Source organism: Gambusia affinis, linkage group LG07, assembly GCF_019740435.1.
Source record: "Gambusia affinis linkage group LG07, SWU_Gaff_1.0, whole genome shotgun sequence".
NCBI lineage: Eukaryota > Metazoa > Chordata > Actinopteri > Cyprinodontiformes > Poeciliidae > Gambusia > Gambusia affinis.
In genome coordinates this window covers 28,280,067-28,307,289 of record NC_057874.1, presented here as the reverse complement: position 1 = coordinate 28,307,289, position 27,223 = coordinate 28,280,067, and the positions used below count along the sequence as shown (strand labels likewise).

Sequence of the window (27,223 nt, the reverse complement as noted above, 5' to 3'; positions counted from 1 at the left end):
TAATATTTTCTTTGAAACTGTTCATTTTATGATTAGTGAATAACGGGTGATTTATTTCATTTTTTATGTTCTGACAGGCCAAATCCCAAAATACCGCTATTCATTTTTGACTGTTACTTTACAAACAGCTCCACAGGATGGCTTTGCTTGATTTCAGCCACCACAGCAGTCGCCCCCTGCTGGCCGGCGGTATAAAGCACAGTGGCTTTAATGTTGGCACTGAGGCGATATTAGTGATATTACCAAATGAGATAAAATGACCACTGTGGCTCAACTGTAATGAAGAGTTAGGCATTACATTTCTAATCTGAGATGTAAAAATAACTGCAACGTGTCCCGGCTGAGTTCAAATGATATAAACCCAAAACTTGAACTAAAGTTTGGTGACTCAACCTGGACGTTACAGCTACAGTACATATATATGTACACATATATATATTCATGCTTTTGGACCAGAATGTTGCCCATGTGTCACAGCCTCAACAGTAGGTCAGGAGAAAACTAAAGCAACCATTCCAGCACTATTTATAAAAGCACATCAGGCTAACAGACCACAAGTAAAGCTTCATGTAAAGTGTTGCACAGCAAACAGTAAAGTTCTTCAGCAGGTAAAACCACTACTAAAAGCAAAAATAGTGATATTCCAGTCTCTGTGTGTGGCTAAGTTCAACATGATGCAGCATCTCAGAGGTCGTCCTTCCAAAATGAATCAGTAAAGTGCCAAACTTTTCTTTCACAGTTAATATAGGTGAAACTTGCTGTTCTGGACTCGGGAGAAGTCACTGGTGTCAGACTTGAAGAGACGTTCCTGCTGGTGAAAGCGATGCTTGGCTAGCAGCAAATATTTTACTCTCAGTGTAACATTCATTTCAGTAGTAAAATCACTGTAATAAAACAACATACAGCAGAATTACAACGTAACAGTGGATCTAAAAGTCTGCAGCCGCTTGTTAAAATGCCAGAAGTTTGACGTAAAAGTGAGATTTAATTCACTTGATCAGTTAGAAACTTTTCATGCCTTTAATGTGACGCACAATTCAAATGACTCATCTTGGTGTTGCAGTTTCTGCCCTTTGATTAGGCCTTTCTAAGACTTTGAGTTTAGTCTGACAAAATCGTTGTGGATCTCTGGTGTTATTGCACACACAATGTCAAACAGCAATATATCGGACATTAGCACACAGAACCTTATTTCTGGTTAGTCTGACTGCATGGAATCGTGGGAGTTTTGGACAGAAACATACTAAATACTGGAAAGTTTTATTGAAAGTGCGCAAACGTTTTAGAACTGAATTTGAGTCACATTAAAGCCGAAGAAAGTTTTTAAAATTATTTGAAACAATCTGGCATTTGAACAGGAGTGTGTTTGTTTTCTGTATCACTACAGCAACAGCTTTTCAGTCAGTTTGCTGTTTTAAACTGTAACAACAATGATCCATACAATACACATAACAGCGCTTTAGAGCCTTTTTAAACAAAAATAGACAGAAGTAATTTTTTTTTTCTCTAAAATCTCTAAAAATTTTACATTAAGATCAGAACATTTCTAGAAAGAATGAGAAATATTTGAGTTTCAGAAGTTGAAATATTTTTACTTTTGAAACTCAGAAATTTTCACGTTTTTTTCCAGAAAATTTCTGAGGTTAATTTAAACATTTCTGAGTTTTTTCCAAACAAATTTTCAATTTTTCAAATCTTTTGTCAAATCTTTTGACTATTCTAGAAAATTTCTGAGTTTTTTGGTGAAGATTTCCTCTTTTTCTGGCCCTAAGACGCCGTCGTAGACACAGGTACATTCTGTTGCAGGTAATCAAACATTTGAGCTGCTAAAGCTACTAAAGCTTGCAGGTGGAGAGGTGATTGGTCGCGAACTGTGAAATTGTTTCGTGCAGCTTCAGTCTGGAGAGCTGAGAGCTTAAGGCACACCAAACAGAAGGGCTCTGATGTCATCTGGATAAATTCGCAGCGATTGATGAAGCTTCAATGTTTGATTTTGACCTCAGTGACTCCTCCAATTACAACCCTCATTATCCTAGTCGCGGCTACTCTTCTCCCCTCTGTCATCACAGTGATCTTTCTTTAGACTCTTCTAATAAAATAAATCTCCTCTTCCTCAATCAGAGATGTGTGTCCTGCTCCTCTTCATCATCCTCAGTTGCTGCCTGGTTGACGAACGCCTGCAAAATAAAGACGAGAGATTGAACTGAAAATCAGTTGGAAGCATCCTGATTGCTGTTTGCAACATAAATGCAGTAGTAGAGGTCAATACTAATTGATCTATGATCCAGTATGTCTGGATTTTCTGCAGAAATGTATCTATTTTAATTTTAAAATGTCTCACTTGAGGTTTTCTGCCAACTTTATGGTGTTCTCTTATACCCGCAATTTATGGTCTAGTTCTAATGCAAATACCTTCTTACACTAGAATTAAGACAAAACTAACAAACAAATAACTTTTCAGCACAATATAACAGCTTGTTTTAAGTAAAGGATTCATTAATATTGATGAAAAAGTACTGGTTCCACTGCTTATTTGCATGAGGACAAGTGTCAAATATAAATGCTGAGCTCTACAACATTTATAGCTAATTCGCTTTACACATCCCCAAATGGGCCTCTGAAAACAAAAACATCCAGATTATTTGTGGAGAGCATTGGGCTCAGTGTTTAATTTAATAAAACTAAAAATTAAAAATCTGAATTTTCTTCAACCAGTTCTATTTCATGTTTATGTCTTGTCGCTTTATTAATTTAATGATTAAAATATATTTTTGAGATTTCAAATTGGCAGACTAGACCCAAAAGTATCATGTTTTCCTCTCTTTTCTTTCATAAAAGTAACAGACATTAGATAGAAAAATAGACATAAGTAGTTAAAAATAGTCTAAATCGATCATCCAATCACCTGCCAGCGACTGCTGTCGTCCCCGCCCCCTCTCCCCGCCCCCGTGAGCCCATTGGTGCTCGGCTTCTTCTCCCGCATCTCAGCCTGGCTGTCATTGGTCACATCCAAGGTGGGGTTGTCGTGGTAACCGTTCTCCACAGAGTGAAGCTCCTCTGCAGGAAACTACCAGAATAAGGCAGATTTACTTGATACAGCAGATATTTCTGACTCAACTGAGAGCTTTTATCACATTTCAGTCTTTGTCTGGTCTAAAAACAGAGGAAAGAAAATACAATAAAACTCCAAAAATAAGCCAGAAAGGTCAGATTTTATTATCCTGAGCCTTTAAACTGAAGCAAGTAAAGTTGAAGATTGGTTTTTAATGTCTTTATTTAATTGTTCCATCACTAAAAATCATAAAAATCCAACAGATTTAGTCTCTGATCTCACTGGTCTCATTCCAGATATATAATATGAATATTTAAAATAATTTATGCAGCTACTTAAAACCACATTCTTGGCCTACCATGCTCTTCATTCCCGGCAGCCGCCTCTGCCAGCAGATGTAGATGAAGCCGGACGTGATGATGACCATGCAGATGGAGCCGATGATGACCAGAACCACGAAGAGTTTTCCGTAGTCGCTGCGGGTCTTACTGGGCCGAGACTGGCAGCTGGATGCTGCGCTGTAGTTCTGGATCCCCATCTGACAAACGAGTCAGAGAACGTTTTATTATCCCGCAGAATTCAAATGAAACAAATATCAACACACCAGACAGTGGGAGAAATCAGTTGTACCATTTTTACAAAAAGAAAACTAGAAACTGTTATGTTTTATTTGCAGAACTTTGATCAGCAACACATCGTTTTTAATTAAAGGTGACCTATTTTACTTCCTTGTACAGGATATTATAGGTCTATGGTCTATTCAAAACATGCTCATTGCATTTTTTACAAAATAATTCCTATGATGAGATTTTAATCTGCTCAGGTCGATCCATTTTCAGCTGTTTTTGGGCATCTTCTCACTTTAAATCCAAATAATCTGCTGCTGCCAAACTCAGCGTTTAGACACGCATGTGAAAACGGATGCCAACAGAAGCGCAATTATACAACTGTACATGTTTGAAAAGCAGAAGTGAAGCCTTCTGCACAAACAACAAGAATGCAGCAAGTGGTTTCTGGATGGTGAGTCAATAACAAAACACTTGCATTTTCCAGCAGCCATTGTACAGCGCCTACAGCGGTAAAACCAGCTGACCTAACGAGCTGGAGCTCCACTTGAGTTGCTAGGTAACGGGTTGAGCTCCACTTGAGTTGCTAGGTAACGGGTTGAGCTCAACTGGGGTTGCTAGGTAACAGCGCAGTGAGTATTAATTGTGACTAAACAACCGGGAGGGTTTTGAAATGGTTCGTTTTCCAGACACCAAAAAAGGCCCATTGGTTTTTTTTTAAAAGCCCAGAGCTTAGACTGTTTTTAGAAGCAGATGAAACCCAAATGGAAGAACAAAAACATGCAGAACGAGATATTTGCATAATAGCTGTCCATTAAATGTCACTGTAAGGACATCTAGCTTAATACAAACAAAAAGGGCAATCTAAAAACTGACTGCAGAGTATATCAGTTGATTTTGAAAAAGTGAAAACCAGTCAGAGCAAAACAGCTTTGAAAAATTACAAGAAACTCTGCTTGCAAAGACAAGGAACAAACCAAAGCTGTGAATTTATTTTTTACCAGATAAAAAACCTGTAAGTTCACCTTATCAAGGCCTTTCTTGATCTCTCCCAACATGTCCAGCACCTCCTGAGTAGCAATGACTCCTGAAAGACATCAGGTGACGATCAGCAGCGTTTAGAGTCAACGTGTCTGAATGCTTCAAGGCCCGACGTACTTCATACAAACTGAACAAAATCAGTTCTCACTGACATAAGTATGCGATGTCTGGCTAAAAACTCACAAATTTAAAAGAAGAATTTTACATAAAAACGAGAAAATGATGGATCATCCTGATCCTCGTCTTCATGAATGTATTCAGTTGTTGCTTTTTATGGTGTCATCAGACGACCTTACGTTTATTTGGGTCACTGAACATATTCACAAATAATAAGTGGCGTTCAAGGAGCCAAATACTAGATGCTGTAAATGTATACAGTTTCAACATATTTTAGTGTCCTAAGTCATAAATAGCCGTTTCTGCGTGACTTTAAAACATGTCGTAAAAGTAGCAATTTGTGTCCATATCAGGTTTTAGGATCTGTAGGTGATACAAAATGTTTAACTGTATCACTTCAACAGTGAGGAATTATTTACCTTTGTACAATTTTTCATTAGAGAACTTCTCTAAGACTGATGAATGGTTAAAAATTCATAGACAGAAATTATAGTGCCAGTTTTTACAGAAGAGGCCGCCTGCAGAAAAGTGTAGCGATAGCTCTGTGACTGTTTGTCTAAAAGCAAAACAGAGGATGCAGGGAAGGAGGATGTCCCCTATGGAAGACCAGAATGGACACAAATGCATTTGTGTTTGTGATTTTCAGCATTCAGGAGGTTGTCTTACACTGGCGTAAAAAAACTGAATTTTGGTTGGATTTTTGCCACATTTTATAGAGTCCTAAGTCAGTTTTGTGTAAATTTTTAGCCAGGGGTATAGTAAAAGTGCTAATTTCCGTCTTTTCTGGCCTTCCATACAAATGTACCATAACAATGTGGCTGCGTGTCGATGGTTCGGCTACGGATGAAGTACGAAGGGCCGTTAGGCTTCAGGTGAGCCGATCTTCTGTGAGGCTCGAATGTATGTACCATGTGCAGATGCAACGTTCATCAGCAGCTGGTGTTGCTGGTGCGTCGGCTTGCTGAGGTAAAGTACCCATGATCCCTCAGGGCTGTTCATTCTGCGTGCAAACTCCCGCTCCATGATCTTCAGCAGCTGGACGCCGCCGCAGACACGAAACTCCTCCTGTCTCACAAACAAAACGCGTTTTCCACCTGGAAACTCAAACTGATGAAAAGTGATGCTTTTCTGAAATCCATCGCGTTACTACGGCGACTGCTGGTTCACTGCAGCGGCGCTTTTGATGCTTCCATGGCAACCGACGCAATAGTGAGGATCACTAATCTATTTCTGACACAAAAACATATCTTGCTGAAATGTTACTTGTTAGTTTTGTCTTAATTAAAGTGTATTTCAAAAAGATTAAGTTTACAGAAAGATTTTGTGTTTTTACAGCGTAGCTATGTGAATAAACGAGCCAAATGCTGTTGGAACTACAGCATGCTCTGCTACGTTTGTGTTAATAAGAGCCATGAATGCACTCAGTCCAGCTACAAACAAAAAGAGAACTTAAAATCTGTGGTAAATATCATCTTCTGAAAATCTGTTGTCAATAAAGAATCTGATTTTATATCTGCATTTTAGGTTTTGAAATAAGGAATAACATAAAACCTTTTAGAGCATAAGTACAACATGTTTTTAGCTGAAATTTATGGAGAAATAAAAAGAAAAAAACTAACAGTTTCCAACTTGAAGACAAAAAAATAGATCTAAACTCATCACGAGTATTTTTAGTGTAAATCCGAAAGAAAATCAGTTTATTACATAAAAATTCTCAGCTAAATCCAGTATTTGTTAGTACATTCGTATTTATAACATTAGTTGATACTTTTTTCTTTTTAAGCCAGTATCATGTAAAATCCACTTTTTTAGCTTTACATCATGTTTTTTATGTTTTTCCCTAATCAAAAACATTCTTGGAGTATTTCATTCTTTCTCGCCTGTTTGAGAAATCCTTTAATCTCCATGGCAACCATTTAGCTGAGCATAACGCCTGGGTGGCTCTAGCTCCGCCTTCAAGGTGCAGCTCCTCCCCCACTCAGCTCCTTCAGACTAGCCAGCAGCAATTAGCAAACAGCTGCTGGTCTCATTATAGGAGTAACGTCTCGGTGGTAAAAACGTTGAAGGGTGAATAGAGGAGCCATGATGGGACGACTTCCTGAAAGCGGAGCTTCAGAAAGAGCAGGAGGCCCAATTTCAAAGCATAAAATCAGGGAGAAAAAACATTTTCAAGTCATATTTGATAAATGTAGTATTTTTATAACAACTAAAGGTAACATAGTTACTTGATTGTGCCATAAAATGGCACCATGTACCTGGAAAACATGTAACACTGCCCTCCAAGAGCTGATGCGTTTTCCGCAGGTTTCCAGATCATTGATCAGTACCAAACCTGGATGATTTTGGATTTTGACACTTACACAGTTCATGTTCTTCGTCATGTTGAGGACGACGTAGCCCCGTCCGGTCAGCTCGTTCCAGTTCACACAAACCACCTGAACATTCACAGTGGAGATGTTTTTAAGTGTTCTTCTGTTTCCGGTTGAATCGTCGGGTTTGAACCAACCAACCTGCCGCGGCTCTTCCAGTCCGGGATCAAACCCGGTCGCCGTGAATCCAGCCGTATGGGACGGGTCTGTGGTCAGCGGGATGATTCCTCTGAATCTGCTTCCCTCTCTCTCCTTCCTCTCATCCTCCAACTCCTCACTTCTGTCTTCTGATCCAAAGCAATAAATAAATACAAAGTTTACTTTACGTCAATTCTCAATTCATTCCAAACTGGAAAAGAGTCAATGAATGCTAACCTTTAAGGTCATGCTCCTGTTCTTCCCCGTGTACCTCCTGCTCCAAACTGGGCTGCAGAGGTCGTCTGCTGGGTGCCAACCCAACCTCTGGAGCTGTGGGATTCTGGGTAATTACTCCTGCGTGTGGCAGACCTGCTTCCTCCTCCTCATCTGACGTCAAACCAGAGATAAGAAACAAGCAGCTGAAACTCTTAATGTACACTGCTTTGGTGTTCCTCAAGGCTCAGTTCTTTGGCCACTTTTATTCAAAACATTTAACTCTTGAATGACCTTTTCTAAAAAAAAATTATAAGCAATAATTTGGATTTTATTTTTCAGCATCATATTTTCACCATGTAATTTATTAATTTATAAATATCATACTTTTAAACCAAATATTTGGGTAGCAAGCTAAATGTTTCATTTGAAGCTAGATATTATGCTTTGGTGTTCCTCAAGGCTCAAGTATTGGGCCACTTTTATTCAAAACATTCAACTCTGTGCAGCTAAATATTTAGCTTCTAACTAAGTTTATTCAACTTGAAGTTTACAGAGCATCCAAGTAAATTAATGCTTTAGAATTTATCCAGAAAAGTGAATTTAGGGGAAGTGTGCTCAAAGTTTTCAAAGTTAGTTGAATGAAAAATTAGCCCTGCTACTAGCAGATTCACTAAACTTTCCCCGCTACATTTACGCGTAGAAAAAGTTACAAAGGTGAATTCTACCTTTGGTATAACTTCCCAGAAGTCCAAAGTCGGTTCCGGTGTCGGTCTCTGGTGTCGCTGTACCGTCAGAGTCTGCAGAAAGGGCTGGATCAGCAGGAGCTGTTGGTGATGTCCGAGCTGCAGCGACTGAGGAGCGAAGGACGCCGTAGCCACTGGACAAAACGTCTTCGTCCTTCTCTGCTGTCCACAAATCTTTCTCTGAAGGACTCAGCTGGAGGTTGGGTTGAGAATAAAGGAAGGAAATATGGATGGTGTAAGACGATGACACAGTTCATGTTTTAGTTGATTTATCGCTGATATAAGCAAACATGATTTGACACTTTCTAAGATGCTAGAACAGGTGTGTCCAACGTGTAGCCCGGGGGCCATTTTTGGCCCTCTGAAGGATTTTTTTAACTCCAGAATTGAGCAAACCTGGGCATAAAGCATAGTAGGCTCGTCTTTTATAGCAATCTTTTTTACAGCTCCTCTGAATGTTACGGTTGTAAAAGTCAAGCTAGCATAGCTGACCTACTTCCACCTCCCTCTCTATTTTTCTTTACCTTTTTAAAGCTTTTTCCTGATCTTGTGAACTATTTCTTGTAGTGTCGACAATTAGTAGAAAAGCTACTCATCCCTATTTCTTTTATATATCATTGGGCCCATTTTAGATTTAGTGCATTATGTTGATAACCAAAGCTAGTCGTATCAAAGGCTAGCAGCTTATTGCCCTCAGCAGGAAGACGGGCGCGGGATCTCGCACAAGCGACGTCACGCTGCAACGCGTCTACAAGATTTATTATTGTTAATTGCAATTAAAACAAACAAAAAGCAAAAAAGCAAACAACACATTTCTCTGTCTTTACCTCCAAGACTGAGGGACCGCGGTGCTCTTGCGGCCTGAAATTGAGCTCTTCAGATAGGAAGGACCTGCTGGGCTCCTTGGACGGATGAATGAAAGACCTGTAGTCTGTTTCAAAAACATGGGTGTCAAAAACACTTTTCTGGTTTCCCTTTAAAAGCAAGGTTTCCCTTGCTTTTAAAGGTTTGAGACTTGACTATTTAAGTCAAGTCTCAAACTTGACTTAAATAGTCAAGTTTGAGACTATTTATAACATTCTTAGGGAAAATCAATGTTCTGAATCAATGTTCTGATTCAGAACATTGATGTCTGACTGATTCCTGTCAAAACTGACCATTTCCCCAGCCGTTCTTTAAAATGGGGAAAAAAAAGTCTGTGAAGGGCGAGTCCAAGCAAAATGAGTTGTGAGTGTAAATCAAATCTCACATTTTGAAGGTTAAGTCTAAATCTGGAGTATTTAAGCATGAGTCAAAGTCAAGACAAACATCTCTGAAGGTGAGAATCCAAAGACTCTGGTCAAATTAAAAGTCCTTGAAGGGTAAGTTAAGTCTAGAGGTTTTGAGGATGAGTCCAAGTCAAATCGTGAGTCTTTTAGGAGCAAATCCAAGTCAAATTTCCTGTATTTGATGGGCGAGTCCAAATCAAGTCTAAGTAAAGTCTAGTGACCACCAGACAGAATCTCTGTTCTGCAGGTTGAACAGAGATAATCTCCTACAATCTGGACAATGCTGTCATGTTTTTTTTGTCTTGCTGCAGCATAAGAAACTTCAGAAAGTTCTCCATGTTGGTTTCTGGGTAAATATTTGGCGTGAAGCAGCATGAGTGTTACTAACCGATCAGAGCGTAGAGATCTGGAGTCGTGTGATTGACCTCCACAGCTTCTGAGACGCCGCGTTCGACCGTCTCTCCTCCCATTTCATCCTCCTCCCCACGTCTCTCTCTGTCCTCCGCTGCGTATTTCTCCCACTCGTCCTCCCTTCCTCCTCCTCTCCTGTCCTGATCCTCTCCTCCGTCGTCTCCCTGCTCTCTGTCCTCCGTGTCTGTCCCGTCAAAGCCAGACGCCTCCTGGGAGGCGTCGCCAGCTCCGAGGCCGCCGCGGCGCTCCGCCTCTGGCTCCGTGAGCTCCAGGTGTCCCCCGGCGCCGTCCAGACCCAGCGGCACCGCCAGGTGGACCATCCGCTGAAACATGGGACACATCAGGTAGCTTCCAGGAGGATTAAATTAAACTGTCTTAAACGAGAAGAATCCTCTGTCAAATGAATGTTTTAACATGTTAAACTTTAACTACAGACATTGTGCTTTTAATATAATAGACAAGCCTCATCGGAAAATATGGACCTCCTGCATATTCAGTTGAAAATTTGGCGCATGAACAACGCAGGAGGGCAAAACCACAATCAGTCCATTAACAAAATTAAACCTGGAGATGATCTGCAGAGCACAATATTGTTGTTTTGTGACCATTTTCAAAATATTTAATGCAAGAAAACATTCTTAAAGATCAACAAACTTTAAATTCTAACTGGAAAACATGTTAGATATTGTATAAATAAATAAATAAAATAAAATTTATTATGAAGCCTCTGGAAACAAAATTATCCTTCAATAAAAAGGTCAAGTTCCAGTGTATAATGTTCATTGGAATTTAATAATGTGTTCTTGTATTATTATCCTCTTAGGATTATATTACTGGAAATGATCTTTAACACCATAACTTCTGAGACAATTTATTGTCCAGCATTTGTTACAGTGACAGGCATAAGCATGAGAGTGATTGACAGCACTAAAACCCGCCTCCTGGGTCTGATTAGTTGCTTCTAGTTTGCACTGGGAGCAATGTGAGAATAACTATTAGCTAGATTTTTTCACAGATTATCTCATGTTATTCTGTCATTGTGTTAATAATGTAAAAAAAAAAAAACATTTTTAAAATATAAGTTACATACTGCAGTTTTAAATCATTTATATATTAGTTTTGAATCCTTACCTCCATCACTTCTTCCACATCCAGGGTTTCATCCACGGCAGCGAGGGTCCTGGCTACTTCCTGGTTCATGGCGGGCGGCGGGCTCATGGCGGAAGTCGGGCTCATGGCGGAGGAATTCACCGGCTCCTGTTTGCTTTGTGACCCGGATGTTTCGTGGATCTCCGGCCAGCCCATGTCATGAACCAGGTGAGGCTGGGCGCGTACTAACTCGCGGGTCGAGTGGCGCTTGGTTCTGACTAATTCCTGGATGAAACGCGACTGGGCTTGGACCTCACCCGGAAGCAGAGGAGCCGGCGGAGGACCGAGCGGGATGGCCCGTTGGGTCGAGCCCCGTCCGAAAGCTTCAGAGCCGGACAGGAGAGCTGAGGGACGGAGAGACAAAAATACACCCGAACAATTAATTTACTGCGTCAAAACCTGACATTTTGGCCTTGTTTAATATTTATATGTAACGGAGTTTTATTTACAAATATTATAGATGTGAATTGTGTCGAAATGTGTTTATTTATTCCTTAAATTCATTTCGTTAAGTCAAGTAGTTGCTTCTCCAGACATTTTTGGTTCCTGGTCTTGAAAAGTTGGTGGTTACCATAGCAACCAATAACCGGCAGCTCCGCCCCCCTTTTCTGTTGCCCCAGTAACAGCGATATGTATCAGGATCAGCTGGTTTTTTTTTTTTTTAAGTATTATGCTTTAACAAATATTTCATAGAGATTTTATCATAGCGTTTCATGAGTAATTTTGCCATTTTTTGTATATTTTTTAAAACTCATTATTGTAATATTAATGCAACTGTTAACTGTTGCTAACTGATGTTAACTGCTGCTAAGTGCTAATTGGAAGCTATTGCTCTGCAGCTTTTTTAGAGTTATGTATTATATTTTATTTAATGTGCATTGGCTGAAGCTGCTGGACTGAAGATAACCACCAACTTCATTTTATCTTTTGTTAGAATAAATACAGTGAACTTCAGTTTATCTGTTATAAAGTCAACCTACTGGGTCAGAGACGAATATGTAAAGGCTGCATACACACATACACACACACCCACACACACACACACACGGCCACTGACAGGGCCGGGACTAGTGGGTCTGTTGCCCTGGGCCAAGGCTGGAGGGAGACCAAAACCTTGTAAACGTTTCTACAAGATGTGCCGATAAGCTTAATCATTAATCTTATATCTGTGGTCACAGTTCAGCATCTGAAGTGGGTCTCTGTCTGGAACACAGATGGCTGTCTGAGCTGATTACACCATCATGTCCAACATGTCTGACACATGTTATCCTCTCAGGTCCAACACCAGCACCACAGGATCTGAGGGTGGAAATTATCCAAGTTTTCTTAAACTGGTTAGTAATTGAATTAAAATTATTTAAATTTAATGTTTTTATGTATTTATTCATGGTTGCTGTCCTTTTTGTTGTATTGTAGTTTTGCCCCTGCTTCCAAGAAAAATTTCTCCTACAGGAGACTAATAAAATTATCTTATCTTATTTTAAAATATAACAGCAGAGCACTGTTGCCTTGCAGCAAGTAGGTCCTGGGTTCGAATCCTGGTCTGAGGCCAGAATGACCTCAGGCCAATGAGTTTGCATGTTCTCCCTGTGCATGGTGGGTTCTCTCTGGGTTCTCCGACTTCCTCCCACAGTTCAAAAAAAATGACTGTTATTTTAATTGGTTTCTCTAAATTCTCCCTAGGTGTGAGTGTGTGTGTGCATGGTTGTCCTGCTTGTCTCTGTGCCTCAGACCAGATTATTGGGTTCTGTAACCCTCCCCCAAATGACTCCCAAATCTGTCAGGAGAATTCATCCCATTATCTCCTTTAGGCCCTAATCAGGCGTTTCCAAAATGTTAAACACATTTATGACAGTAATTTAACCATTTTAGTTTAGTAACACAAACTTTGGAAATAGAATTCCAACAGGACAGGAAAATGTTTGGGAAATATGCAACACCTTCAGGTTCTACTGTTTTTAAAGTCAATGCTTCAAAACCACTAAAGTCTTGCATTACTTAGTTAAACCTCATGAAAAGAAGAATGTGGAATTCCTCATTAGGACAATATTGTAGTTGGTTTTCACAAATAGTCAATTGATTTTTATTTTACTTGATTGTATTTTTAGGAAAGTTTTTTTATTCACAAATGAAAATTCAACAGAAAATCCCTTTCTATGCAACTTTTAAAAACTGATCTACTTACTTTCAGTTTATCTAATTCTGTTTATGATATAACTTCAATCTCTGCACACGAAGTTATAATAACCCCTGGTTGATCTTGTTGCTACTATTATATGGTATACTGTCTCTCAATAATAATAGTAATAAAATAAAACTGGCATTTCAACATGGCAGCACCCATGAAAATTGTTTGCAACAGCTCTTACAAATATAATTTTAACTTTACTTTCCACAAGCAAATACCACTTTTAGTTTAAGTCTAGTGTTGCAGGTGTAACACGTAGAATTTATATTAGACACACTTAGAAGATTTACACGTTTCCACCATTAGCTTGCTACCAAAATGCGAGGAGCGGCCATCTTGAAACGTGAGGACCTTGTTTCCCAGTAGGAAATCCGACTTCGAGGCGTTCCAGTTGATTTATCCAACTAGGAAAATCAAATTATTCTAATTCCAACTGGAAAACGGCGCAACTTCACAAAATGTAAACAAAAAACAAGTAGAGTCAGACTTTAGGTTGTAGGATTTCTCTTTTGTCTTTGGCCAAAGTAATTTCCCCCGGTAGCGCTAGCTTACCACGTTAGTTTTGGTTGTATTTACCCAGAATGCCCCGCGCTGTAGTTCGCTTTCCAAACGAACCAGATTTAAACAAATTGAAGCAAACTAAGCAGGTCTGGTGTGAATGCAGCCTAAGAATGACTAATCTCCATAGCAAAATAAAACTTGAACTTGAAGCAACTTGAAGCATCAATTTGCAAAATCGGCAATTTATTTGCTGATTTGCTCAGAAATCAGAAATGTGAACAAGAAATTTTAACATTTTATATTAAATGATCAAGATATGAGGATTGGGTTCAGTTAAACTGAGAATGTACTGGGCAGGTAGTGAAAACAAAGTGAAAAATTTAATCAAGCTGCTAAATTTTAGCAGAAAGGATGGCTTCTTTCTCTTAATTAATAAGGTGCAATGGTAAACCAGCCAGAAAGTGCAACAAAAACACACTAAGAGTAAATATCCCCCACAAAACACAACAGATGGGACATTTTTAGAGGCTACTAAATGTAAATGAGTTTTATCTAAAAGCATGCGTCATTTATGGTTAATGCTGCACCACTGATGCTCTTTAATGCAACAGTTAAAACTTGCATGTCAGGTGAGATACTGCAGTGTGTGCTGCGTCCCCTGTATTAAAACACTGCAGGCTACACCCTCCTCATTTATAACACCACAATGATTTATTCTGCAGCATCAACATTAAGATTTTAAAATGTAAAGTTACCCGCATTTGATGCTCAGCAGACATTTTACGGTTTTCTGTTGTGCTTCTTAAAGATTTTCCTGCCGCATTTTTTGCGTTTGTCTTGTAATAGTAATAATAATAAACCAGATTATTTTCTGTTTTTGGCCAAACCATTAAGAGACAGACTGACCGATGAGGGTGATGATGAGGCCCGGCATGTCTGCTGCAGTGCTCTCCCTCCGCCGCCGCTCCGGTCTCTCAGGGGAATCAGCTGCGGATGCTCTCTGGATGTTCAGCGGAGAGACGGCGCCTTCACGGCCGCTTCATGTCCTGGCGGTGTGCGGGGAAGGGCTAACGGCTGCCAGCCTGCGGGGGGTTCGCGCACACAGACGGATTTGATTGTTCGGAGCTGCGGTCGGAACCAGATTCAGGTCTGCTGCAGAGAAGAAGGGGGAAAAAGAGCTGGTTTGCGGTTGGTTGACGTTTCTGGACATGGCCGCTAGATGTCGCAGTTTTACCCATGAATGCGAATATTCAAAGTTTGCTCCAGGTTTATCGCTAAAGAAAAATAAATTAAATGCTCCAAGTATTGGCATAACATAAGTTAAAATTATTATTTTTTAATGTAATAAAAGTCTATATGAACTTTATGACTATGATTAACATGTTGCCACCACAGCTTACTACTGTTGATGCGAGGAGCGGCCATATTGAAATGTGAAGACGGAGGCATATTAGGGGGATTGTATAGAAAAAATGTGTACATTTAAGTAAAAAATAAAATAAATCTGACATTTTCAAGAAAAATGGAAATTTGAGTTTGAAACGTGGAAAATTTGCTAGAAAAAAACATAAAATTTTGAGTTTAATATCAGAAATTTTCAAGAAGTTTCAAAAGTGAAAATTTTATCTTTTGTACATTTTGAGAGTTCCAGAAGTTTAACGTTTTTTAGATAAAATTCAAAATGTAAGTTTTTTTGGAATATTGACAAATTTTGGAGCTCAGAAATTTGCTATTTCTTTCTAGATTTCTCAAACTATGGTTGACTAAAAATGTATCTGGCTGCAGTCTGTACTTCAAATTTAAGCTCATAATTGTTTCCCAAAGCCAGACAGTGTGGGATATACAATCCATTTTCTGAATCCTGAGTCTGTTGAGTATTTCAGTTAACTCTTGTGTCCCAGGATACCATTGGGATAAAAGAAATGAATCTAGATTAAGCAAAAAGTGTGGAAAAATGTACATCATTTCTGATTTAACAAGCTCTAGTAAAACCTGTGTAGCTCAGAGACACTCAAATTTGGCTTAAATAAAAGCCAATAAAAATCCCAGGGAACTTTTTTTTGTCCTTTTAACTTTTGTTTAATGGACAGAAAACTCTTGTTGTGTTTAAGAGTGAAGTCCTTAGCGGTCCCAATGGGATCTGGTTCCAGTCAGAATTTAGATGTTGAGGACTTTTAATTTGTTTTTGGCAAACCTGGATTCATTTAAACTAACGGCCCTTCAGAAAGTTCATAGGATTACAGCAAAGTCCGTCTGTCTGAAGAAAACCAGAAAGACACTCATGCACAATGCAAATTCCTTTATTAGCAGCTACAATCTAACAACAATTTATTTTAACTTCTTTAAATTCAGTTTTTATTATTTCTTTCAGAACAACTACAGTCAGAAATCCTCATAAAACATGTACATGTATTTACAAACAACGATGAACCTCGTTTATTTGGACATTTCAGCTTTTTTTAAAGGCTCCATTCAGCGAAATGCGACTGTTTCCCATTACAAACGTGACTCAGCTGATGGGAGCAACAACATGCATCTCAGATAAATTAGTCCAAAATGTAGGACAGCCGGGTCTCAGAACTGCTGCAGGATGAGCTTCTTCTTGGCGTCGTGGCTGAACCTGTTGGAGCGGAAGAGCTCGCTGTCGTAGAAGGCCGACAGGTTGTGGATGTTGATCTGTCGCGCCTGGAGAAGGAAAAAACAGACCAGGAGATCAGCCCAAGTCTTCAAAACGTTTCCTCCACAGAAAACATTCGTCTTTCACACAAATAACAAACTGCTCTATTCCTTTTTGCTCTTCCATATTTCTAAAAACAAAAAACAACCCAAGCACTTAAAAAAAATATTTGGCCATAAGTGAAAGTTTTTTGGGGGTTTCTGTAAAATGAGCCGTTTCAAAAACCTCCCGAATGTTAAGTCTCATTCCAAAGACACAACCGCTAAAATCTGATGCTACTACATTTTATTAACATTTTGTGTAGAAGGACGTGTTTTCTTCAGAGGATTATGTGTCGTTTCCTTCAGTAGTTCTCGGTGCAGCGCCCCCACAGGCCAGGAGGGGAACTGATTTTTCAAAGGGTTTGGTTTGTTTGACTCGTGTTCCAAGTTTGGTCCGCAATCGAACCGAGTCTACTGGATTATCAGGTGGGAAAACACCCTAGCCATCCAGAAACCACTTGCTGCATTCTAGTTGATTGTGCAGGAGGCTCTACTTCTGCTTTTGAAAGCTACACAGATGTATGACTGCACATCAGTTTGCAGACATTTCAACGTGTAAACCTCCGTACCTTGTCGTGCAGATCCTTCTCTGGGATCTCGATGGAGTCGTTCTGGACTCCGTATCGGCTCCTCTGGTAGGCGACCTGCTCGGCCACCAGCTGCTTCAGGATGAACAGCAGCAGCTCGTTGTTGTCCCTGCGGAACGCCAGGTAGCGGGCGAACGTCTGGCCAACAAACAGGAGGCAGAGAAACGGTTAAGTTCCTCCTAGAAACCCATAAAATGTTGTGTTTCCAACGCCAAAGCAGCAGCAGACCTTCCTCATGCTCCTCATCACGCTGAACTTCTGCGTGTCGATGAAACTCTCCAGCATCACCCTGATGGCCATGTTGACGTCGTCCTCCAGGACGTAGTCCCTCAGGTGCATCTTGGCGTGAGCCTCCGCCATGCGGATCATCGACTCGATGTGGCGCACCGTGATGGGGATGCTGCCTGTGGCCTGCAGGGGGCGCCAAAGTGATGTCAGCTTCTACACCAACATGTCTGAAACAGGACAGCAGAGGACTCACCATGGACTCCTTGCGGAGGTCGCTGTAGATGCGAGCCACCTTGTCCTGATCCATTTGATTCAGTTTGGGGTGAACCTGTGCAAAAATAAAGGAATAAATACCAAAGATTCCTCTGGAGCAGATCAACCTGGAGTGGTTTTCGCCGGCGTGTTCGGACCCGCTCTTTGGCGTAGATGATGTACTTCCTCAACAGCTCCTGAGGGATCGACGGGACGTCCGACGAGTTGGGCAGAACCACATCCTCCAAGGCCACGCCCCCTTCCTTGTTGTTAGGGTGATGCTTGATGTGGGAGCCGACAACGAAGCGCGCCAGCATCTCATCCTTGGGTGATAAACGGCAGCAGATCAGACAGTTCCTTGACTTTCACTGATGCAGCTCCACAACTAAGACCAGTGCGCATCTAGCGGAGGCTACTTACTTGTCACAGGCGGCTATGGCTATTCCAAAGCTAGCTACTGATCTGATTGACAGGCTGACACTGCTAACTGAGCACCTAGCGCTTCCAAATGGGGAGAGCACTCACTTGCGTGAGCTTTGGAAAGGCTAGTGACTAGATTGCCAATCCAGGTCACCCACTGGGTTCCTTACTTCCTCCACAGTCCATTAGCACAAAGAGGCTAACACTGACTTTCAAGAAGCTAGTGCTAGCTTTCTAGAAGCTAACACTGACTTTTAGCACTGGTGAGGCTAACATTTTCATACCAGCGCTGGCATTCAGAGGGTAGCGCTGGCTTCCCAATCCACTGTGACATCAACCGTAAAGGATAAAGAAAAATAGTCATGAGTGGCTAAACATGCTAATTCTAGCGCCATCTTATCTGTTCTGATGGACGCACAAACAATAGTTAATCCAGCGGGTAACCAGCCTCTCCAAAGGTAATGGCAGTGACTGGACCTCCTTGTTGCTCCGTTACCAGCCTCTCATCAGTAACTGGCTTTGGAAAGAATCATCCTGCAATTAGGATGCTATATCCAGTAGACTTAATTTGGGCACCAATCCCACGACATACGTTTCATCTTTTAATAATAATAATAAACATGAAACTGCAGTACCTGCACGGGATCGACGGTGTCTCTGACGATGCACAGCACGTCGAAACGCGACACGATGGGCTCCGTCAGGTCCACGTTCTCAGAGAAGGTGAGCGAAGGGTCGTACCTGCCGCCTGGAGACACGGGGGAAAAAACGTTTAAGAAAAACGACAGACCGCAGGCAGCCGAACTGAACCTCCTTCGAATTAACTGGCGTTCGCACCGATGGGGTTGGCAGCGGCCATGACGGTGCATCTGGCCTGCAGCGAAGTGACGATGCCGGCCTTGGAGATGGAGATGCTCTGCTGCTCCATGGCCTCGTGGATGCTCGTCCTGTCGGCGTCGTTCATCTGGAGGTCAAGTCGAGATTAAAGAACGTTTTTATTAAATCCCAAGCAGAAGTCGGAGTCCTGGTCGGGATCCGAGTGCGTCTCGGCTCACCTTATCAAACTCGTCGATCAGGCAGACGCCGCGGTCGGCCAGCACCAGCGCTCCGGCCTCCAGCGTCCACTCGCGGCTCACCGGGTGTCTCTGAACGTACGCCGTCAGGCCCACAGCGGACGCCCCCTGACCCGTGGTGAAGACGGCACGGCTCGCCACTTTCTCCACGTACCTGATGAAGAAAACTCCTCCGTTAAACCGACTCTGGTCCGGATTAAACAACTTTTAAAGGTGATCTGTTATGCTTCCATGAACAGCCTAGGATGGGCTACAAAACTTGCTCAGTGCATTCAAAATCATTCTTAATTCATCAGATTTTAGTCTGGTCAGTTTTGCCAGATGCACAATTATACAACCGTACATCTTTGAAAAGCAGAAGTGGAGCCTCCTGCACAACCGACAGAATGCAGCAAGTGGTTTCTGGAAGGTAAGTAAACAGCAAAATGCTCATCTTTACCAGCTGTCATACCAGCTGACCAAACGTGCTGGAGCTCAGACTGGGTTGCTAGGTAACAGGGCTGAGCTTCACTGGGGTTGCTAGGTTACAGCACAGCGCCATTGAAGGAGTTTTTATCGGGAGAATTTTGAAACGGCTCCTTTTCCAGACAACAAAAATGCCAAAAACCAGCATGGTGCTTTTTGGAAACAGTAGAAACTCAAATACAAAAAACAAAAACTTGCAAGTCGACTCTTACTTGAGGAACTGGGACTTGGCGGTTCCCGGGTCTCCACACAGCAGAACGTTGATGTCACCACGCACTTTATGTTTCCCACCTGCAGGACAGCGAGACTCTCAGTTCATGGACGTTTATGGATGAGACGCAGTCGGGATCTCAGCTGGGAGTCGGTACCTGGGTTTTTAGGCTCTCCTCCGAACAGAGACAGCGCCAGGGCTCGCTTGATGTCCTCGTGACCGTAGATGGACGGAGCGATGCTGGCAAAGATCTGCAGGCGGGAAGTAAAGATTTGTTAAACCGATAGAAATCAGCCGAGTTTCAGTCTGGAATGTGATGCCGTTCCTCCTCACCCTCTCCCCGATTCGCTCGTCCTTCGACAGGGCAACGATCGCCTTGACGTCCTCGTCTGTGAGCTCCGCCACGGCGACGCCCTCGTCCCGCCGGGTGATGTGATTGGCCAGGATCACAGTGGCGAACACCGGGAAGCCATTGGCCGTGTTCAGAGAGCCGTCGTAGTTGTTGTGGTAGATTCCAGTCAACTCCTGGCGAGACGAAGAGACGGGCAGTTTCAGCAAAATGTCCCTCCATCAAAACAATCTCTGATTTGTTTTTGGGATCCGTTTGGATTTCTACACATGTTCATAAAGTTTCTTGTCATGATTCCAGAGTTCTCGGTGACTTTTTAAAGTTTTATACTGCAGAGGTTAAGATTTAAGACTGGAAATGGACGGATGGACAACAGGATGTGTAGACAATTAAATGAGCGGATGCACAGACTGATACATACATGATGAACAAACAGATGCAAGAACGGATAAAATATTTCTTCTCTCTGAATTCAGATATTTCTCCTCTCATCCAGGCCTGAAAACTTTAAAAACATAAAACAACTAAACTCTAAAACCTTCCAGACAGGAACCTCGTCCTTCATGAAGATCTGGCTGCGTTCTGACATTTTGATCGTTTTCTCTCGGTCTGAACGGAGTTGGACTCACGATCTCGTCTCCAGGCTTGCAGCTGTCCACCAGGTCGGCCAGCAGGATGGCGTCCTTGGAGCGCGGCAGGCGGCCCGCCGCCACCTTCCCAGGACTCTCCTGGATGGTGATCCTCTGGTAGTTCTGGTACACCGTCTGGAGGAGGGAGGCGGCCGGTTAAATCTGACTGGTCTGACAACTTAAAGGGGCAGTACCATGTTTTCCAGGCACATACTGCCGTTTTATAGCATAATAAAGTCACTTTTACCTTGAGTTGTTTCAAAAATGTTAAGTCAGTGATGACTTAAAATAAATTTCACTTCCTGATACACTGCCTTGAAATTGAGTCTCTGTCTCTTTAAGAAGCTCCTGCTCTTTCTGAGGCTCCATCTTCAGAAAGCAACCACAACATGGCTCCTTCATTAACCCTTTAAGGTTTTTACCAGTGTTGCTCCTGTAAGGAACTCAGCAGGTGTTTGCTAACTGCTGCTGGCTAGTCTGAAGGGGCTGAGTAGGGAAGGAGCTGTGCTTTGAAGGTGGATCTAGGTCCAACCAGGCGTTTTGCTCAAATGAATGGTTGCCATGGAGAGGGAATAAATTATAACATGATATAAAAAGGTTGATTTTAGTGTATGCTGCCCCTTTTGATGCCGTCTGAATGCTTGGCAACAGCTCACCTCCTCCATGTTGACCTCGAAGGGCCCCTGGGACTGACACTCGGGGCAGGAGCCCGGCTTCACCTCCTGGTTCTGGGACTGGAAGAACGGCCCCAGAACGAAGCTGCACTTGCTGCAGTTGTACTTGACCATGCTGAGCTGCGGCAGAACGCTGGTGCAGCTGCTCACCACGCCGCTGGTCCGGATCAGCTGGTTCAGGTGGAGCTGCCTGAGGAAGAGGAGTGAAGAGTCAGACGCTCCACCGATTTCACTGCAAAAACTAAATATCACCAAGTATCTTTGGCCTAGTTCTAAAGGCAAATATCTTCGTACAGTTACAATAAGACAAAACTAACCGACAAGATTTCAGCAAGAGTTAGGATCCTAATTCAGTCAATAATATTGACAAAAGAGTTCTGGTTCCGTTGGTTATGATAAAACAACTTCCAAAGTCATCAGTGAAATAATCCTTAATTTCAGCTGGAATAAATGAGAAATGGCGGTGAGTGGCGATACCTGAGCGCCCGTATCTCCTCGACCAGAGGCAGGTTGCAGATCCGGACGTGGATCTCGTGAGCGATGCGGTCGTATTTCGGGTACATGGCGAGAACGACTTCTTTGGCCGCTTCATCGAAAATCTGAGAACAAATTTAGTCACGTTTACCTCCAAGATTGTCGTAAAAAATTAAAAAGACAGAAAGGAAGGAAAAAAAAATAAAATAACTAAAGATAAAAAACCCAACTCACCTTGAGCATCTCGGTTGGGGCCTCAGGCAGGAAGTAAGCCAGAACGTGTTCTCTGGCCGCCAGATCTTCGTAGTTTACAACCAGACTCTCTCTGTTCTCTGCACAGACCCGGAGAACAAGATCAGAACAGGAAGTGACAACATGGCTCATCGATCAGAACAGGAAGTGACAACATGACTCATCGATCAGAACAGGAAGTGACCACAGGGCTCATCGATCAGAACAGGAAGTGACCACAGAGCTCATCGATCAGAACAGGAAGTGACCACAGAGCTCATCGATCAGAACAGGAAGTGACAACATGGCTCATCGATCAGAACAGGAAGTGACCACAGGGCTCATCGATCAGAACAGGAAGTGACCACGCGGCTCGTCGCCATGCCAACCCCGCCTACCTTTGCACATGTCGCTGATCTTCTCCTTGAACACGTTGTGGCCGCTCTCGTCCACGTGGGTCCGCAGGAAGTTCTTGAAGCGGTTGTAGATCTCGAGGCGAGGCGCCGCCATGGAAACCCACTCCCTCACAGTGTGGCCCTGCAGGTCGGAAACCGTCAGAAACCCGGCCGGGTGGAAAACTCAGGAAAATTCAAGCATTTCCAAGGTAAGTTTCCAAACTTTTACAGCGTTAGACTTTGGAGCGGAAAATGAAAGCTTCCCTTCAAACTGTCGTTAACTGAAGAATGACGGCTTCAGTTCAGCATTAATTCACGTCGTCTATGACCGTCAATAAAAATCACACATTCTACAGCAGCAACCAGGTCAACAAATAAAACAATAATTTAAGACAAAAAAATCCCCAAACTGAGTTTCTGCTGCTTCTTAAAACTAATTGTATAATTTTTCACATTTATCACCATCACAAAATGTCATCATTAAACTTTCAGAGCTCATCCCTCCCCACCAACTGCACTTTATCTCCAAACTGTGCAGTTTGAACGCACTTAGCACTTTCTAAACCTTGAACACGCCTAACTGAAATTCAAGGATTTTCAAGGATTTAAGCACCGTACGACCACAAACCTTCATGTCTTCCAGGTTCTCGATGCTCTCGATCATCTCCTCTTCGTCTCCGTCGGTGATTCCCTCGGCCGCGCGCTCGGCGATCCGCCGCCGCCTGGCTCCGGGAGGACCGTCGTCTTCATCTTCGCTGTCTGGAAAACGGAGTTAAGCGTCAGTTTGCGTCCCATGGAGGTTCCGGGTCATTCTGAGCGGTTCTGCTCACCATAAAGCAGTCCTCTCCGCAGCCTCCCGGTGACCCCCTGCTCCCGGTCACGCCGCCTCATCGCCTCCTCGGCGGCGGCGCGGGCTCCCGGCGACAACTCCGACAGATCCTCGTCATCCAGGTCCAAACCTTCCACCTCGTACCGATCCAGCTCCGGGATGGCGCGGTAATCCCTGGAAGAACAGCAAAAGTATCCGGGATTACAAGGCAACAAAAACATCAACAGATTCCTGAGCGAACAAATGTTGCTGGACAAATTGTCCCAGAAGTTCTCAGGATAAACAATAATGATGTTGTTTTGAGACAATTTAATGGCAGAATAACACATTCCCAAAGATCAATAAACTTTAAATTATAATCAACATTTAACACCGGAACTGGAAGACATTTTAAATATCCAAAATAAATAAACAAAAAGGGGGAGGAGGAGTTGAGACCAAAGCACCAGACCAAAAACTTTTCTCATCCAGTTTATGGTAGAAAGAGAAACAATAAATCATGCAAATTTAAATTACTGAGTTTGTTTTCATTCATTGATTTATTGCGACAGGTCTAGTCACCTCTCCATCCCATCCCCGATCAGTTCCTCCCCATCGTCCTCCTCCGGCAGGGGCCCGTCGCCCAGCAGCCCCTCGGACTCGTCCTCGAAGGGGGGGAGGTCGCGCCCGGGGCTGGAGGTCAAGTCTCCTCTCCTGGAGGCTCGGCTGGGGCTGGTGGCCATGTGGAACGACTCGGAGGAATCCTGGAAAACAACACCAGCCTGGTAATCCTCAAAACACTCAAACACTGGGACTGGACCTTCAGAGTCACATTAAGACGGTTACAAAGTCAGCCTTCTATCACCTGAAGAACATTTCCACGATTTAAGGACTAATGTCAAAGCAAGACCTATAGAAAATCCTCCATGTGTTTATTTTTCTGTTCTGCATCTCCAGAACCAAACATGGAGAATCTGTATTCAGCTTCTATGCACTACAAATCTGGAACAAACCTCTAAAAAACTGCAAAACAGCCGAAACACAGAGTTCATTTAAACCAAGACAAAACCCAGCTGTAAAAGCTGCTTTTGATTCACAATAAATTCACCAAAACGTATGACGTGTATTGATTATTTTAATGATAGTGATCATCAAAATGTAATTTTTGTTACTGGTTTTCACAACTGGTGACTGTCTGATGCAACTGATGTTCATCTAATTTTTGAGTAATTTCAAATTTTGAGGTTTGTATTTCAAAGATTTCTCGTACTTTTAGACAATTATACGTTGACAGACTTAATCATTAGTAATGCAGCAAAAATACATAAAATATAGGGAAAATACAGCTTCGAAATCATAACTTTAGTATGATATTAATATTTGGTTATAATATTTTGGGGGTGTGCAATATAAAGTGCATTTTGTGTGACATGGCTTTTTATGAGTTTGTCATTATTTCCTGTTTTTTAAGACTACATAATAAACATAGTTGCACTCAACTGATCTTATTAACATATAGAAATAAGGGTAAAAAGAAAGCTAGCTTATAAATGGAAAAGAGCAATTGAACCTTATTTCTCTCTAACTTTACCATTTTTATTCAGATTAAGAGATTTCACAAATACTCAAATAGGTTTGAAATATTCTGCTAGCGTTGCAAAATAATCTAGTCCAGGTTTGAAAAGTCTGAATGTCAGTTTCTGAACTGGGTCAGTTCTAATGAATTGAAATCGCAGTTTATTTAACTTTCAGAAATCAAATTAAGGTTTCACACATACGTAGTTGGGTTTTCAATATTCTGCTGCTAGTGGAAAAATAACTTAGTCCAGGTCTGAAGAGTCTAAGTATTGTGGTTTTTAATCTACAGCAGATTAACGATGAAATTAGGTGGAATCGCCCTTTATTCGTTTTCCAACTTCAGCTTTGTTGTATATTAAATAAAGACATCGGCGGCCACGTGGCAGCTAATAACAGCCTAACAGTTACTTAAATGCTCCATTAAAGCAAACAACACGAAACCTATCATCCATATTATTGACGCTAAACGGATTTTAATGAGGATTCATCAACGAAATATTATTTTTCTAACTGTAATAACTCTCCCCATCAGTGTCAATACAGAAACTACAAAACAGAGAAAAACTCAAATAAGTGCAAATAACCCGGAATTATTTATCTTTTCTTCCCTTTTTTACAGCGAACCCCACACATTAGCTAATTTATTCGGTTTTAGCTCGTTTTCACTCACCGCCATTGATGCGCTGCTGTTTGTCTGCTGCTTCTTCTCCTTCCTGTCGAGTCACTTTTCGCGCGAAACAACCATGTGACAGTCAAAGCGCGCGAAAACTCATGAATATTGAAAATTATCGTTGACGTCATGATTTTCTATTGGTCTATTGCTTTCTATGAGGCGTGGTTTTGACCTGGATTTTGTTTTCTTCCACGAACAGGCGCAGTTGTCTGTTTAATGCGGCTGCAGTGGAAAGGAGGCGGTGTACGCCGCGGAGTTAAACAAACGCACCTTTTTTCTCACTTTCCAGTCCGGGCGGAGTTTATGACGCAACAAGACCCCGGGAACCATTTTTCGTTTTTTTCTGTTGTTTTTACATAAAACATCCTGTAATTTCTAGCTTTTTTGTTTACTTTTTCTTTTTTAAAACACATCATAATATATTTTTTTATTCGGAGCTTACGTAATTTACTGGAACAAAGCAGTGCTTGATTGTGAAGGAAAGGAAGTGACAAATACTCAAAAGTTTTTGCAAATAAAAGTCAGAAAATCTGACACCCATATTTAATTTTCTTGCCACAATAATTGCCTAATTTGTATAAATAAATAAAAAGGTCAATCTGTGTATATATCTCACTATGAGTGCAGATAATTTGTAATGTAAACGGAAAAGAAATATAAGCCAATATTTCACTTTCTAGAGTCTAGATGTGTAAAGATGGTGGAAGACTTTCTACAAACTATTTTCTATATCACATAAAATCCAAATACACTGAGACCTGGAGCCGCAATTTGACAAAATGATCTCTTTACAACAAACTGCTGATTACAAAGAGCAAGTTAGATTGACCTTACGCTGGTTTACTGACCTTTTTCTCTAAATGTTACATTGAATCAGAGTTAGGTGGGTTGAAAAATAACAAAAATGATGTTTATTGATCATGAAAAGGAATTTAAAAAAAACATATAAAATCCAAATAAATTCTCCAGTAAAATTAACTTGCTACAGATTCCTGCCTGGAAGAAGAATATAAAGAAAAGCAGGATGAGTCAGAAGATTTGTGGTGCATAGAAGCTGAATGCTCCACGTTTTTTCTGGTTTTGAGGATGGACACCAGAACCAGAAGACCTGAAAAGTCTGGAAGGTTAACACATTTTAATGTATTTTGATGGCTGGTGTGTTCACCCCAGCCATGCTCAGTCCACTTTAATTGAACTCCAGAACTTTTATTTAAGTCCAGTTCTGTTGTTGAAGTGGGAATGCTAATCGAACTCTGGTCTCCGCTGTCTCAGTTTGGTTGAAGTGAATTCTGGTGCGGTTTGAATACATATGTGAACATCAAGCGGACTAGACACTGCGGAAAACATAAAGTAAAAGAAGAACAGCGAGAAGGTCGATTTTGTAACCGTCTTTATGTGTCTCTGAATGTTCCGGTTTGTCACTACGTAGAGATTTAATTGGTTTCTAGTTTCTCTTCATCAGTTTTTCTTCTCAGTTGAACTGAAAACCTACTGAATAGAAGGAGGACAGATTTTTCAAGCTCCTATTGGCTGAGGATTTTTTTGCTCTCTTCTGATTCGCTGTAACAGTTTAAGAATGGAGTCATTCAGTCTTTATTCAAAACAGAAACAGCCCGGTCCTGCCTCACTGCCCCAGGTAGTCCTGCAGTCCAGCAGAGGGCCACTTTAAAAGCCTTGCTGTTTTGCAGGTCCACTAACG

General features: G+C 41.7%; 2 protein-coding genes and 1 long non-coding RNA gene across 7 annotated transcripts; 1 reads left to right on the top strand and 2 right to left on the bottom strand.

Moving 5' to 3' along the window:
* Positions 1–508: 508 nt before the first annotated feature.
* Positions 509–14,797, bottom strand: podxl2 (podocalyxin-like 2). 4 transcript variants are annotated; one of them, XM_044121768.1, is made up of 13 exons: positions 14,666–14,797; positions 11,053–11,414; positions 9,899–10,244; positions 9,070–9,173; positions 8,225–8,435; positions 7,521–7,670; positions 7,287–7,432; positions 7,137–7,211; positions 5,685–5,841; positions 4,644–4,705; positions 3,411–3,590; positions 2,906–3,067; positions 509–2,177 (listed from the first exon to the last, which is right to left on the bottom strand). In XM_044121768.1, the coding sequence occupies exons 1-13, from the start codon at positions 14,691–14,693 to the stop codon at positions 2,118–2,120; spliced, it is 2,043 nt and encodes a 680-aa protein (XP_043977703.1). In that variant the 5' UTR covers positions 14,694–14,797; the 3' UTR covers positions 509–2,117. The 4 variants fall into 4 exon arrangements, with proteins under 4 accessions (XP_043977703.1, XP_043977705.1, XP_043977704.1 ...); XM_044121770.1 differs by having other exon boundaries at positions 7,287–7,429; XM_044121769.1 differs by having other exon boundaries at positions 9,899–10,241.
* LOC122833847 lies at positions 11,160–14,736 on the top strand. Its single transcript, XR_006371064.1, has 3 exons — positions 11,160–11,238; positions 12,347–12,404; positions 14,654–14,736. It is a non-coding gene; the product is annotated as an uncharacterized LOC122833847 (long non-coding RNA).
* Positions 14,798–16,043: 1,246 nt separating the features above from the next.
* On the bottom strand, positions 16,044–25,652 carry mcm2 (minichromosome maintenance complex component 2). 2 transcript variants are annotated; one of them, XM_044121766.1, is made up of 20 exons: positions 25,522–25,652; positions 23,856–24,037; positions 23,296–23,468; positions 23,094–23,224; positions 22,469–22,607; positions 22,074–22,171; positions 21,843–21,964; positions 21,348–21,555; positions 20,692–20,826; positions 20,047–20,238; positions 19,871–19,964; positions 19,715–19,793; positions 19,020–19,191; positions 18,802–18,928; positions 18,600–18,712; positions 17,703–17,867; positions 17,546–17,620; positions 17,293–17,475; positions 17,047–17,202; positions 16,044–16,444 (listed from the first exon to the last, which is right to left on the bottom strand). In XM_044121766.1, exons 1-20 carry the CDS (start codon positions 25,525–25,527, stop codon positions 16,334–16,336), a joined length of 2,661 nt encoding a protein of 886 aa, XP_043977701.1. In that variant the 5' UTR covers positions 25,528–25,652; the 3' UTR covers positions 16,044–16,333. The 2 variants fall into 2 exon arrangements, with proteins under 2 accessions (XP_043977701.1, XP_043977702.1); XM_044121767.1 differs by lacking the exons at positions 16,044–16,444; positions 17,047–17,202; positions 17,293–17,475; positions 17,546–17,620 and adding an exon at positions 17,504–17,519 and having other exon boundaries at positions 17,647–17,867.
* Between the last annotated feature and the right edge of the window lie 1,571 nt (positions 25,653–27,223).